Raw genomic sequence first — 15,713 nt, 5'->3', positions numbered from 1 at the left:
AAAAATTAAGGGGAAAAAACAAAAAGTAAAAAAGAGAAGAAACAACCAAGCAAATGTTACTATAAATATTAAAGTATTCTGTTATATGTTAATTAGCTGTAAAATTAAAAAGGGGGAGGGGGAGAAAAAAGAGAAGGAACAACAAATCAAATAAAAAACAAATAATACAAGTGCATGAGAGGAGATTTGAAACATGGTTCATGGACTTACAAGTGCTCTTTACTAACAAGCAAACCATAAATACACCTCTGAATACATGAACTGTAAATAAACATAAATTCAAATCTTCATGGCACACAACCAATAAAGATGCAGGGTTTATCAAAATTTTTAGATATTCTATATATTGATAGAATGCCACAAAAAGACCTACAAAATCATCACATTTCATATACAAAATAGTAATCCAAGGAACCTGCTTTTGATGAATGCCACAGGGACGACCTAGCTCAGTCCACACATCCTGAAGAAACAGGAAGTACAACATGAACTTTGCTTCAGACGAATAATACAAATTGAGGGGAAAATGACCACTGAAAAACATGCAATCTCAGAAAGTAATCCAATAAAAGCTTAGCTCAAATGGACCTATTGTACGTAATATACATCCTACCTGAGGACACGCACCAAAAGGAATGTGTTGCGTGCCAACAGTGAAGTGCAATTCTTCCCCCAGCTATACAAAACAAAAAAAACAAAAACAAAAAAACTGAATTATATGCCATTATAGTCAATTTACCAAAATAGCCAGAAAGTTTGTCTATAACAATGCCATCTGAGAGAATCATCCTATAAACAGATAGAGGACTCAGAACCGAACCTTAACATGAACTTCTTCCATATAAATGCTGCCAGCAGGTAAAGGAGGAGCAGAAGCCTTATCCATCAAGGATCCCACACCAACTTTCTTACCAGAGGAACTATCATATATGGACACACGGCAAGTTACTGGTGTAGTGCCATCAGGAAACTCCAATGGCAATTCAACTTTCATAATGAAAAGGGGCAGAGTTAACAAATTCGAATAATAATATATAGTTCTATGTTTCAATTTCACGATGATGTAATAAATACCTCCCCCATCATGACAGCAATCTGTATACTGACTTGGAATAGGAAATGCAAACGACAGCCCCTAAAACCAAACCAAGGAATTTATAGTCTAAATAAAATTGTCAAACTGTAGGACAAATTTAAACACAAATAATTAAGCATTTGACATCTCAACCACATACCGGGTAGAATAGAGTGTATATGCCTCTTTCCTTATCGAAAATTCCAGGATATGTGGGCCCAAACAGGGCATATACAGCAACGAACGTGGCCAAAGTCGACGGTCCACTAAAAATTGGGAAGACGATCAATAACACAAGACATTATTTCACAGGAAGTAGATGCTAAAATTAGAGGCCCACAAACTCACCCAATCAACGAAGTCGAGTACCGCATTTGAAGACGCTTTACATCATATATTTCAATAAGGCGCAATCTCTAAAACAATAATGGAAAATCAGGTCATTATAAATTAGGTGGAGACTATAGCCTCAACACAACAACTTTAACCGATTGAAAGCGTAAGGGTTACATACATCAGAAGCTACTAATATTCTGTAGGAATTCTTTGCACACTTTTTCAATTTGAATTTTGAACTATATTTCCAACTAAGTTAGAATGTTTTGATCTTGATCATGAGACACCCATAAAACAAACCAAACAATCAAATAAGTTGTAACCTTCTAACCTTGCACTACTAGCTAGTCCAGCACTCAACGTGTCAAATAAATATATAATGAACGAATATCTCCAAGACTTCAACTGAGCCACATCATCTAATATTATGAGTTACAAATAAGCCTCGCTGGGTAATTAGTTTGCGGAAACAATACCTGAGACCAGGGATCAAAACGAAGGTGAAAACCATGGTCTGGAAAGCTTATAACAATATCCAACTTAAGTGGTTCCTGTAATTGCATAAGAGCGAATATAGATAAGTTTGATACAAAATAGAACAGAGACACCTCGCAGAGGTGAAAGGTGAAGCCATAGCATTATAGCCTGCCAAAAGCATTCTGCCAGTTCAACAGAATCAAGGAAACCCACTATCTCCACGAGATTAAACTTCGTTATACAACACAGTCAACAATAACTTTAAGTCATGAACACATGAAACGAACCTCGTCATAATACTTAACATGAACCACATCATAAATGTTCGGCTGATTCTCTATCTGAGCAAATGCTTCACTTATCGGCATCCCTGAACACCACCAATAAATGGGGATAACCTAAATTAGCAAAATCCCAATAATATCGACTCCTCAACAGTGCCGGAAAAAACAAACAAGCTGACTATCGTAAGTGATAATAACCAAAAACCTAATCGATCAAAGTCAAAATTAAATCACTGCGCCTTCAACACAAGTCCACCTAATCAATCAACTGAAGATCCACCACTGCTATAATGCAATAAGGAAACCGAATGGATCAATTGAAGTGAAAATCAGAAAATCCATTGGATCCTTCTTCAATACGAATTCCCAATTCAAAGCATGAACACGAATTTTTTATTGTTTCATTTTAAAACGGAATGGAATTAGGGGAATACCAAGAGAGAAGGGTCCGATTCCGAGACCGGGTCGGAGATCGAGAACGATGGCTCCCATGGCAGTGCCCTCGCAGCGCCGTCTGGGTCTCTGCAACATATTGGGTATTTGGATTTCGGAGGGGTATTTTGGGAAAATAATTCCGTTACTTTCGGGATCGAAGGCCTAAGGATAACACGGCGAGACGCGGCTTCAAATTGAATTGAATGTATAAATATGATATGATGGAAATGGGGAATGGGTTTCTTCTTTCTATTTCTTTCCCTTGTTCCCCTAAACAACTAAGATACGTATAACTTGTATAAGATACTTCAAATTTCTATTGAAAATTTGTATACATATTACGAATTTGAATAATTCTATTGTGATAAGAAGCTGAGTTGGATGTCCATTAATATATGGGCGGCTCAGTTTTTTAACGAAGGAAATTTTTGTTCTTCAATGAGAAAGTATAGGGAGTCAATGACCTAAGCGTATAATGTGCACAATGAAGGTTTAGAAAGTATTAGAGATATGATTATTAATGTTACATTATCTTGTCAATTTATACTTTTGGGATGAGTGGTTTTAGGACATGGTATTAGAATGAAAGTCAAGAGTTTGAGTCTTTTTGGTGAACCCAAAATTAGCTTTTTATAACATGAGATATTTATTATCCCTGTACACATTGTACGCTTAGGCTATTGGCTCCCTAGCACTACTCTTCTTCAATAAATAAAGTGTGGAAAAATAATGTTCCATATATGTATAAATAGGCTTAAGCCTTTGATGACATACATCAATAACAACAATGTTCTCTCTTTTACTATTCTTTTTCTTATATACTTTATTTTAATATTATTCAATACATAATTATATCTATTATATTGATATAATAATTTTAGTGAACATTTCTACTAGAGTTATCTAATTATATTTTTTATTTTATATTTGTTACCTCTTTTTTATTTATTTATTTAGTTATTTTATAACACGTTATCAGCACAAAGCTCTAACGAAGTTTTAGGAAGACTTCAGGTAACAAATTTTCATTATGTCAAAATTCTTTCATCTTGAATATAATGCTCTTGATATATCTGAAAATAATTATTTATCATGGATACTAGATGTTAAAATCCATCTTGATTCAATGGATCTTGAAGATACCATTAAGGCTAAAAATAATGCATCTCAGAAGGATAAAGCCAAGGCCATGATTTTCCTTCATCGTCATCTTGACAAATGAATATCCCACATTAAAAGATCCTGCAGATCTGTGGAAAGACCTTGAAGAAAGGTACAATCATGTGATACTTCCTCAAACCCGATATCTTAGAGAAAACTTTCTCAACCTTCCATGTCTCGAATGTGCTCCTGCAGTAGCAATCGAGAAAAAGGATTTTAAAATATTCTAAGCTAATTTCTTACTTTCTTGTTGCTGAACGCAACAATGAGTTGCTCTTAAGAAATCATGAAGCGCGCCCAGTTGGCGCCGCCCCATTTCCTGAAGTAAATGCGGCAACTTATAACTCCAGAAGAGGTAAATGGCAAGATTTTGATAACAAGAAAAGTTATGGAAGGAAAAGAAATTATGTTCATAAGAAAGGATCTCACCAGAAGTGGGATAAAGAAAGAAACAATGGGCAAAGTAAATCAATTGAGGATAAATGCTTCTGTTGTGGTGGAAATGGCCATTGGTCACGTACCTGTCGTACCCCAAGGCACCTAGTTGATCTTTATCAAGTATCCTTGAAAAAGTATTACAAAGGAAATGAAACAAATTTTGTTTCAAATTATGAAAATTCCACCATTCATTATGATGTATCTAATTTATTTGAGGATCCTGAAGGAAATATTGGCTATTTGATCAATGATGGAATAGTTTGATATATGTATGTGTTTGTTAAGTATTCATGTGAATAATTTTACTGTGCATGTACTTTTACTCATTTTATTATTATTATTATTTGTTTTTGAAGAAAAATGGCAAGGACATATTCTGAAGATATTTGCCTTACGGATAGTGCAAGTTCGCACACTATTCTTAAAAGTACTATATTTTTTACCCATCTTGTGCCAAAAGAGGAATATGTTAATACTATTATTGGCTCAGACAATGTGATAGAAGGCTCCGGAAGAGCTATAATTTTGTTTCCTGGAGGAACAAAATTTATAATAAATAATGCACTATTATCTACCAAGTCCCTGAGGAACTTGTTGAGTTTCAAAGATATTCGCCGAAATGGATATCATATTGAGACTATGAATGAGGAAAATCATGAGTACTTATGTATCACAACTCATGATTCAAATAAGAAAGTTATATTAGAAAGGTTACCCTCACTTTCATCTAGATTGTATTATACCAAGATTAGTGCAATGAATCACATGCCATTGTAAACCAGAAGTTTACTAGCCCAAATGAATTCATAACTTGGCATGATAAATTGGGTCATCCGGAAACAACCATGATGAGGAGAATTATTGAAAACTCTCATGGACATTCACTAAAGAACCAGAAGATTCTTAAATCTAGTGAATTTTGTTGTGCTGTATGTTCTCAAGGGAAGTTAATTTTAAGGAACATCACTAGTAAAGATTGGATTTGAGTCCCCTGAATTCCTAAAAAGGATTCAAGGTGATATATGTGGACCTATTCATCCACCATGTGGATCTTTTAGATATTTTATGGTCCTGATAGATGCATCTTCGAGATGGTCACATGTGTGCTTATTATCTTCTCGCAACCTGGCGTTTGCGAGATTATTGGCTCAAATTATTCGATTAAAAGCACAATTTCCAGAAAATCCAATCAAAGCAATTCGTCTTGATAATGCTGGTGAATTTACTTTCCAATCTTTTGATGTTTATTGTATGGCTAATGGAATAAGTGTTGAACATCCAGTAGCTTATGTTCACACACAAAATGGGTTAGCAGAATCACTTATTAAACGCCTCCAATTAATTGCTAGACCCTTACTTATGAGAACAAATCTCCCAACCTCGGTTTGGGGCATGCTATTTTACATGCCGCAGCTCTTATTCGTTTGAGGCCAACAAGTTACCATCAGTTCTCTCCTATGCAATTAGCTTTTGGCCAGCAGTCAAATGTTTCCCATTTAAGAATATTCGGGTGTGCGATATATGTTCCCATTGCACCACCCAATCGCACCAAAATGGGACCCCAAAGAAAATTGGAGATATATGTTGGATATGATTCTCCCTCTATAGTGAGGTATCTTGAGATACAAACCGGAGATGTATTTAAAGCCCAGTTTGCGGATTGTCATTTTGATGAATCAAAATTTCCAACATTAGGGGGAGAGAACAAGCTTTCTGAAAAGGAACTTAATTGGAATGCATCATCGTTGATGCATTTAGATCCTCGATCAGGGCAATGTGAACTAGAAGTTCAAAAGATTATACATTTACAAAGAATAGCAAATGAATTGCCTGATGCATTTTCCGATACAAAGAGGATAACCAAATCTTATATACCAGCGAAAATGCCTCAATTCGAATTGATGTCCCAGTAGGACAAGTAGCCACTGAAGTAAATTTACGCCAGAAGCGTGGCAGGCCTGTTGGTTCCAAAGACAAAAATCCTCGAAAAAGAAAAGAGGTAAATACGATTCCTGTTGAAAAAGATATAGTAGAGACATCTACAGTTGTCCAAAATTCTGATATAATGTTAACGCCAGAAGACGTTCATGTACCTAAAAATTGTGAAAATGACGAGATCTCGATAAATTATATCTTTACAGGAGAGAAATGGGACCCAAATAAGACAATTGTCAATGAAATATTTGCATATAATGTGGCATTGAATATCATGCATGAATGTAAGGATCTTGAGCCAAGATCAATCGAAGAATGTCGACAAAGGAATGATTGGCCAAAATCGAAAGAAGTCATGAAGGCTGAGTTAGACTCACTTGCAAAACGTGAAGTCTTTGGACCTGTAGTCCGTACACCTGAAGATGTAAAACCTGTTGGATACCGATGGGTATTTGTGAGAAAACGAAATGAGAGAAACGAAGTTGTGCGCTACAAAGCCCGACTTGTGGCACAAGGTTTTTCACAAAGGCCCGGTATAGATTATGAAGAAACGTATTCCCCTGTAGTGGATGCGATAACATTGCGTTATTTGGTCAGTTTATCTGTAACACCCTCACTATCAGAAGTCACGCTTCCGGCTGCGCCACTCTGAAAGAAAGAAGTATTACGACTACTTAGCATCTCCTCTAAAACTCGGATTCTGCCACCCTGTTCGGGTCCCAACCAAACCAAACCAAACACCTGTTAATCAGTCAAATCACTTCTAACAACCATTATCACAACAACAGTACTCAACCCAAGGAAATTACAAAATCCAGAATTCAATCAACCAATCCTATAAATCACAATTTAAACCGACTTCAACCAACACCATCAATCAATAGTTAAGAATTCTCGGTCTTCTCAAACAGTTTCAAACCAAACCATTCCCTCAAACACTTTTCAAATCATTTCCAAAATAGCAAATCATTCTCAATAAATAATCCGTTTTCAAATATCAAGTCTTTTCCAAGTTTATTTTAAAATCAAATTCCAATATCAAATCGGGTTTAATATCAAATCAAACTAATGATCTCATTCAACCAAAACAACTCAATTCAATTCATAAGACTCACGAAATCACAAAAATGTATTTTACGCGTTAATATCGATTTATAACAACACTGTAATGTAAAATAGATTTAAGAAAAACCCCTACCTCAAATAGTCGCAAGTTGCATAATTAAACCCATTAAATCCTTATTCTCATGTTAATCGGCAGCAACCGCAGAAATTTCCAATCAACCGCAGGAATCACAGCAACAACCACATATCTGACATAATTTAGAATTAACGCGGGACGGATATTGAGCGATATTAGAACATGATCGATAATGGAGTATTGCGATAAACAAGAACGGAACCGCATAATCTTACCAGGATAAACAGAATAGAACGACACAGTAGCAGCTTCTAAATTGACCGGACAACAGCTCTAATAACGGCCGGAAGCTCTGATGGTCCTGCAGCAGCAGTGACAGTATAATCTGATGCAAACAACCTCAGTAACAACTCACGGTAGAAGCAACTTAACAGAAAAGAAGATCTGAGGCAAGATTAGAGCTTACCAAACTGACTTAGGCCTTGGTGGCGATTTCTAGTGGCAGTGGCGGCGGGTTTCGAGCGGCAGACGCTCGGTCACGGCGGCGCAGCCCCAGCAGTAGCGGTGACGGAGCGCGCAACGGTGGTGGTAACTTTGCGGCGGCGGTAGCTTCTCGCTGCACGGCGGCGCCTCCCTGTTTCCTCCACCGTGAGATCTCTTTTGCTCTGCTCCAAAGACGGCGACAATCTGCGAAGGGGAAGACGTCGGCGAGGTCTTCATGGCGGCGACACAACCAGGCGGCGGCTAGGCTTGTCGGCAATGGCGACTCCACACGCGATGAAGACAGCGACGGTGGCGCCTCCTCCTCGCGCGGTCCTCCTCGGCGCTGGCGCAAACGGCGACGCGACGCAGCGGCTCCCTCGCGACACTCTCCTTCTCTCTCAGATCCTCTCTCTCCTCTGTCAGCAGCGGCGGCGACGGTGGCAGTGACACCCACCGTGCCGCCTCACTCTTCTTCCCCCTCTCCTTCCTTCCTCGGTCCCCTTCCTTCTTCCCCTTTCTTTCTCTTTTTTTTTTCTGATGGGTTTTGGTTAGACAAAAGAGGGGGGGTTTCAGCTGCTGTTGGTGAAGGCTAATGGCGGCTAGGGTTTTATTAGGAGTAAGGGAAAAATTGTAATTTAATTGGGATTAGGGTATGTGTATAAAATTAAGATTTTGGATTTAATTATAGTAAAGTAATTTTAATAAAATTGAGGCATGGAGTATAAATTTTGAAATCTAATTAAATCTCTAAAATTATTTTAAAATATTATTTGTGGTATAAAAATACTAATTGATTTTCTCAATAAATTATTCTAATTGAAAATTCATGGTAATATAATTAATTTTCTTTATCTTTAACTTAAAGTATTAAATGATATAAATTAAATTATCTAAAATCAAATCTTATAAAATTCTTATTATTTCATAACCACTAATTTTATAATTTAAATATAGAAAATAATTCAATAATTATAAAATTAGACAAAATTCTAATTTAAATAGCCAAACCCCATTATTTTCAAATTTCTAGAACTTTAAATCATAAATAGGAAAATAATACTTAGGAATATAGTTTAGATAAAAACCTTAATTTATTTCAAATCCAATTAATTGCCTTTAATTATTTTTCAATAAAAATAATTTCTGAAATTAAAACTATAAATAAATATATATAATTTGAGATTAGTTCAAAATAGGACTTTTCAAAAGGCTTGGGTCTTACATCCTACCAACCTTATAAAAATTTTCGTCCTCGAAAATTGATACAAAATGAAAGAGATTTTCATATTACTTCACTTTTGAACTTATTTAAAGAAATGGCAACAAGTCCTCAATATATATATATGGACACAAATAGTTTCAAATACCAGGATTTTCATATGGCATAAAAATATACAGGATATAAATATGATGTGAAACAGAAGTTACAAGACAGGCTTGATGTACAAGATGATATGTTTCAAACATGTGATGGTAAAGCAATGCGGCAAAAGGTTATAACACAAGCTGGGGTTAAAATGATGTGCTTAACGTCCACATACTGATCTTATATCAACTTTAGGGATTGAATTATTCAAACTTCAACATAATTTATCTCCACCATTCTTAACCGTACTTCATTGAGCAACTCATCCGAAAGTTCTCAACTTTGTTAAACACTTTGCAATCCTTACTACTGGTTATAAGTCCCACATCAACAAAACTCTTTCACGTAAAACAAGGTTTCACAACTCCCTGTGATGTCGTACACTTATGAGTTTCACCTTTTGCATTCACCAAACGTGTCCTAAAGGACTAATGTGTCGTTTACTAAGTCTAATGGTCGCACAAAATGCTAAAACTAATCTCGAGTATACTCAGAAGGATAGTAGACCATAGAAAAGGAAGAAAAACAACAAGGACTGTGTTCCCAAGAATTTGAAAGAATTGCTGAAATCACAAGTAGACAAGGATGAACAAGTAATAAAGAGTGCTAGAAAGAGAGTTAACTAATATCTTTAAGGGTAACTCTTGAATCGAAGGAATTTGACAAGACTAATAAAATGAAAAACAATGCTGTATTTTGAAACGAATTCAAGCTGAGACAAGTAAATATGAGGTTTGCAGAAGAAGTATATCCAAACCAAAGACAAAGTTTATAGAACTCAAGAGTATGGTTAAAAATATTTTCAAATGCATTGTTCGTAAAGAATGAAAACTTAAGGGAAAATCATTTCATGTTCTAAAAGAGAAAATGGGTAACAAACATCCTTCAAAAGAGTAATAAAAATGTAAATGTGACATTATTTCAATATAAATTCAAGTGAAAATAGATTACACAAACTTTGTAAATGGAAAGATTAATTTGGCTAAGAACAAAATTGTATTTTCTCTTTTTTTTCTCTTTTTTTTTTAAGCATGTATGAAAACTATAATCTTGTTGGAAGAAAATCTGAGATAAAATTTTACTCATAAAAAAAAAGGATGATGCATTACAATCAAACAGGTTTAAATCACATAAAAATTTTCAAAGTATAAGGTAAAGGAGTGTAAGCTAAATTGAAAGCGATTTTATTAAAACTTCAATAGATATATCGCCCCAAAACAAGTTCAAATCACACCAAAGAGAGGCACTGCTCAAGTAAAGCAATTCTAGTCAAGGACAACTTTGCATAAAAATAAATCGAAACTTGTTTAAAAAGGTTTAAAACAAAACTTCAATAATATACTTGAAGTCACAACTTTATAAGGATGTTCAATAATATTATTATGTACTAAAAAGGAAACTAACTCATTTTAAGAAAGAGACTTAAATTAAAGGATTTCAATTAGGATTCATAAAGTATGTCACTCATAGAAACAAAAAGCTTAAGAAGAAACTTAACTTAAAAAGTTAATTCAAAACTTAAATTTCTTCAAAAGAATTTAAAACCTTTTCAAAAATGGTTCAAAACAAAATTCTGAAAGTATACTTGAAATAACCACCTCGCAAGTATCATTTAAGAAAATCACGATGTGCTTAAAATGAAATCAGCCCATGGAAGAAAGGACCTTTAAATTAAGGAAATTCAAACAAAAACTCATTGGGTATGGATTATCAAATGAGTTTTCAATTAGTCTAAAGGAATACAAAATGCACCAGGAAGACAACTCAATCAATAGAAAATTCTCAAGAAAGAACCTTCGACTAAAGAAAGACAACTAAAAGGACAAATGGTGTATTAGATGGAAACGAATTAAAGTTGACTCGGATGAGAATGAGTTTCACAAGAAATGGAAAACTAAGATTAATGGTAACGTTAAAAAAAATAAAAGAGTAGTTAAAAACAGAATTAAATATGACATCTACAAAAATAAAAAGTTTAAGGAAGAAATTGGTTTATTCATGAGAATAAAGACATGAATCCAACATTTTTTTTTGTAAGAACAACAATTTGCATAAATGATATAGTATGCTAAACCAAATTCGAATAAAAATAAATTAGGTAAAGCTTACCAAACAAAACCAACTGGAAAGAGACAAAAACCTTTCTTTGAAAAATATCTAAATATATAGTCAAATCAGGATATTCGTAAAAATGGTAATAAAATTGTTAGAAAATCAAATTGTATTTAAAGTATATATACATTTCCATAAATTAGTGAAGAAACAAGCGAGGTATTGGAAACAACTAGTTTTAAACTGTATAAGAAACTGTCAACGTTTATATAAAGAAGTACATATCAAATTAAAAGCGGTTGTATATTTCAAATAAAAAACGATTTTGTTAAGATTTAAAGAATGGCTGTAATTATTATCAAATAAGAGGAAAACTAAATTACAATTTATTTACAAAGGACTCAAAATATGAACTTAAAAAGGTGTCCTGCATTAAAACAGATTTAAATGTATATCAAAAAATACATGATTCAAAAAGAAGTGCCTAAATAAAGAAGGTAAATACACCAAGGGTTTTAAACAGGCATATGTAGTTAGGATCAAACAAAAGCGTACGTGAACAAGAGAGTATGATTGAAAGATAATATGTTCACTTTCCAAGAAAAGTATCGCAGACAAGAACCTTAGAGCATACCAAGCAGGAATAAGATACGTGATATTCGCAGAGTTCAAGACACCTAACCGAGTAAACTCAAGAATTACCTTCTAACGTTCCCAAAACCCGCGATTCGCATTACCTATAACTTGCATATTGTCTATGATAACCCATTGGTGCTTCCATATACATAATTCACTAGTGTTAAGCTGGCCAAACTTAATACCAAGAATTATGCAATGCAAGACTAATGGCATTAATCAATAGACCGTCATGTGCATAAAGCTCTAATTCTCGTTATTCAAACAAGACCTACTACATGACATACTCTTAGAGTATGCAATTGAAGCATAATCAGTACATTCCCAAGGCTCTACAGGAAAGACTGCTCTGATACCATAATGTAACACCCTCACTATCAGAAGTCACGCTTCCGGCTGCGCCACTTTGAAAGAAAGAAGTATTACGACTACTTTACATACTAAATACTAAAATAGGAGCCTGTGACTCGACACTGTATCGCTGATTTCTTTGAAAACCGGAAATAAATACTTTATCTTAAGAAAAATACAAGCAAGCATAGATTCATATACAAAACTCCTTACATGATAACTCATAATATAATATACATATAAAACATACAACTCCTATCCCTCTTACAAATTCATAATAACAAAGACGAGGGAAGAAAATAATCTAATTAATACAACAACATATAAACCAAACGCAGTATAACTCTCCTTAATGCCTCTTCATTTGGTTCCTGAAAAGGGTAAAGCTGTAGGGGGTGAGAACCTAACCACATGGTTTCACCATAGAGTTTCAAAGTTGTCATAAGAAGATATTTAATAGGAAAACTATTTTCAAGCTCAGTGATTATCATTGCCTTATGAATCTTTTAAAAAAAAACCAATAGGTAATCGTTCAAAACCTTTTCAAAGAAACAATGTTTAATCTTTTAGAAATCCGAAACATTTCCTTTCTTATAAGAAAATCTCAATCAGAAACCAACCACGCAATCAAACAACACAATCATTAATTCAGCACCAAAGTTCAATCTCAAATGTAGCACGCCAGGACAAACACAGGCAAAGCAGACAAGGAAAGCACAAGTAGGCAGCAATTACAGCAAATAGTTCAAGTAACAGTTACGAACAGTTTAGCAATTAGGCAAACCAAAACAAGTTCAAACTCAAGCAAAGCATACAAATGCATGTGATGCATGCCTGTCCTATGGCTGATGAGGCTCATCTGTCGGTTATCCAGCCAACCCAACAAGTCTGAATTATACTTAGACTGTCCCCCGACGTGCATCCCCAAGAGTCTATGCATAGCTTTTTCTCAAATAATCAATATTACTCAATGGGGGTAACATTCCCGGGAATTTATATAGTGCCCGATCACACACTTACGTCGTAGGGTCAACAGAGTATCGAATTTTCAACCTGGTACACGTGGTGGCAAGCCACGACACTTAATCCAGGGAACCTCGTATCTCAGATATTTCAAATTCATAAGCCACATAAATAATTCATTCATCATTCATCAATATCTAAGCCATTCTCAATATCATCATCATTCGTCAATCCATATCCCATTTCCAAATTCATTCAAAAATCATATTTCAAATCAATCCTCATCGTCCTTCTTTCCGTTAATCAACAATCTCAATTCAAAACATAATTCTTTCTTTTCTAAATAAATCAATCCGAAACAAATAACGTTTAAGAACTAAATCTTTTTAAACAATTACTTCAAACAAAACTTCCAAATTTATAAAATTTCGGCAGCATCTCCTCTAAAACTCAGATTCTACCACCCTGTTCGGGTCCCAACCAAACCAAACCAAATACCTGTTAATCAGTCAAATCACTTCTAACAACCATTATCACAACAACAGTACTCAACCCAAGGAAATTACAAAATCCAGAATTCAATCAACCAATCCTATAAATCACAATTTAAACCGACTTCAACCAACACCATCAATCAATAGTTAAGAATTCTCGGTCTTCTCAAACAGTTTCAAACCAATCCATTCCCTCAAACACTTTTCAAATCATTTCCAAAATAGCAAATCATTCTCAATAAATAACCCGTTTTCAAATATCAAGTCTTTTCCAAGTTTATTTTAAAATCAAATTCCAATATCAAATCGGGTTTAATATCAAATCAAACTAATGATCTCATTCAACCAAAACAACTCAATTCAATTCATAAGACTCACGAAATCACAAAAATGTATTTTACGCGTTAATATCGATTTATAACAACACTGTAATGTAAAATAGATTTAAGAAAAACCCCTACCTCAAATAGTCGCAAGTTGCATAATTAAACCCATTAAATCCTTATTCTCATGTTAATCGGCAGCAACCGCAGAAATTCCCAATCAACCGCAGGAATCACAACAACAACCACATATCTGACATAATTTAGAATTAACGCGGGACGGATATTGAGCGATATTAGAACATGATCGATAATGGAGTATTGCGATAAACAAGAACGGAACCGCATAATCTTACCAGGATAAACAGAATAGAACGACACAGTAGCAGCTTCTAAATTGACCGGACAACAGCTCTAATAACGGCCGGAAGCTCTGATGGTCCTGCAGCAGCAGTGACAGTATAATCCGATGCAAACAACCTCAGTAACAACTCACGGTAGAAGCAACTTAACAGAAAAGAAGATCTGAGGCAAGATTAGAGCTTACCAAACTGACTTAGGCCTTGGTGGCGATTTCTAGTGGCAGTGGCGGCGGGTTTCGAGCGGCAGACGCTCGGTCACGGCAGCGCAGCCCCAGCAGTAGCGGTGACGGAGCGCGCAACGGTGGTGGTAACTTCGCGGCGGCGGTAGCTTCTCGCTGCACGGCGGCGCCTCCCTGTTTCCTCCACCGTGAGATCTCTTTCGCTCTGCTCCAAAGACGGCGACAATCTGCGAAGGGGAAGACGTCGGCGAGGTCTTCATGGCGGCGACACAACCAGGCGGCGGCTAGGCTTGTCGGCAACGGCGACTCCACACGCGATGAAGACAGCGACGGTGGCGCCTCCTCCTCGCGTGGTCCTCCTCGGCGCTGGCGCAAACGGCGACGCGACGCAGCGGCTCCCTCGCGACACTCTCCTTCTCTCTCAGATCCTCTCTCTCCTCTGTCAGCAGCGGCGGCGACGGTGGCAGTGACACCCACCGCACCGCCTCACTCTTTTTCCCCCTCTCCTTCCTTCCTCGGTCCCCTTCCTTCTTCCCCTTTCTTTCTCTTTTTTTTTCCTGATGGGTTTTGGTTAGACAAAAGGGGGGGGTTCAGCTGCTGTTGGTGAAGGCTATGGCGGCTAGGGTTTCATTAGGAGTAAGGGAAAATTGTAATTTAATTGGGATTAGGGTATGTGTATAAAATTAAGATTTTGGATTTAATTATAGTAAAGTAATTTTAATAAAATTGAGGCATGGAGTATAAATTTTGAAATCTAATTAAATCTCTAAAATTATTTTAAAATATTATTTGTGGTATAAAAATACTAATTGATTTTCTCAATAAATTATTCTAATTGAAAATTCATGGTAATATAATTAATTTTCTTTATCTTTAACTTAAAGTATTAAATGATATAAATTAAATTATCTAAAATCTAATCATATAAAATTTTTATTATTTCATAACTACCAATTTTATATCAATAATTATAAAATTAGACAAAATTCTAATTTAAATAGCCAAACCCCATTATTTTCAAATTTCTAGAACTTTAAATCATAAATAGAAAAATAATCCTTAGGAATAGAGTTTAGATAAAAACCTTAATTTATTTCAAATCCAATTAATTGCCTTTAATTATTTTTTAATAAAAATAATTTCTGAAATTAAAACTATAAATAAATATATATAATTTGAGATTAGTTCAAAATAGGACTTTTCAAAAGTCTTGGGTCTTACA

The 15,713-nt window shown here is 35.2% G+C and overlaps 1 protein-coding gene and 2 long non-coding RNA genes across 4 annotated transcripts in view; all 3 read right to left on the bottom strand.

Moving 5' to 3' along the window:
* Positions 1–2,896, bottom strand: part of LOC107642935 (UPF0183 protein At3g51130) — a 6,067-nt gene extending 3,171 nt beyond the window's left edge. Inside the window, exons 1-9 of one of the 2 annotated variants that reach the window (XM_016346447.2) lie at positions 2,607–2,896; positions 2,176–2,258; positions 1,888–1,962; positions 1,424–1,491; positions 1,236–1,341; positions 1,075–1,135; positions 821–987; positions 614–676; positions 416–463 (exon numbers count right to left, since the gene is read on the bottom strand). In XM_016346447.2, coding sequence (XP_016201933.1) covers positions 416–463; positions 614–676; positions 821–987; positions 1,075–1,135; positions 1,236–1,341; positions 1,424–1,491; positions 1,888–1,962; positions 2,176–2,258; positions 2,607–2,703 — 768 coding nt within the window. In that variant the 5' untranslated portion in view covers positions 2,704–2,896. Of the gene's footprint in view, positions 1–415; positions 464–613; positions 677–820; positions 988–1,074; positions 1,136–1,235; positions 1,342–1,423; positions 1,492–1,887; positions 1,963–2,175; positions 2,259–2,377; positions 2,560–2,606 lie in introns of those variants that run through there. The other variant, XM_021123049.1, reaches the window with a different exon arrangement.
* LOC107641703 lies at positions 7,294–8,378 on the bottom strand. Its single transcript, XR_001620405.2, has 3 exons — positions 7,749–8,378; positions 7,558–7,643; positions 7,294–7,454 (listed from the first exon to the last, which is right to left on the bottom strand). It is a non-coding gene; the product is annotated as an uncharacterized LOC107641703 (long non-coding RNA).
* LOC107641702 lies at positions 12,417–15,138 on the bottom strand. The gene is made up of 4 exons (XR_001620404.2): positions 14,498–15,138; positions 14,307–14,392; positions 14,089–14,203; positions 12,417–12,541 (listed from the first exon to the last, which is right to left on the bottom strand). It is a non-coding gene; the product is annotated as an uncharacterized LOC107641702 (long non-coding RNA).

The sequence above is a fragment of the Arachis ipaensis genome, chromosome B05 (assembly GCF_000816755.2).
Source record: "Arachis ipaensis cultivar K30076 chromosome B05, Araip1.1, whole genome shotgun sequence".
NCBI lineage: Eukaryota > Viridiplantae > Streptophyta > Magnoliopsida > Fabales > Fabaceae > Arachis > Arachis ipaensis.
Note: the sequence above shows the minus strand (reverse complement) of the source record. Positions and strands in the feature narration are given on the sequence as shown.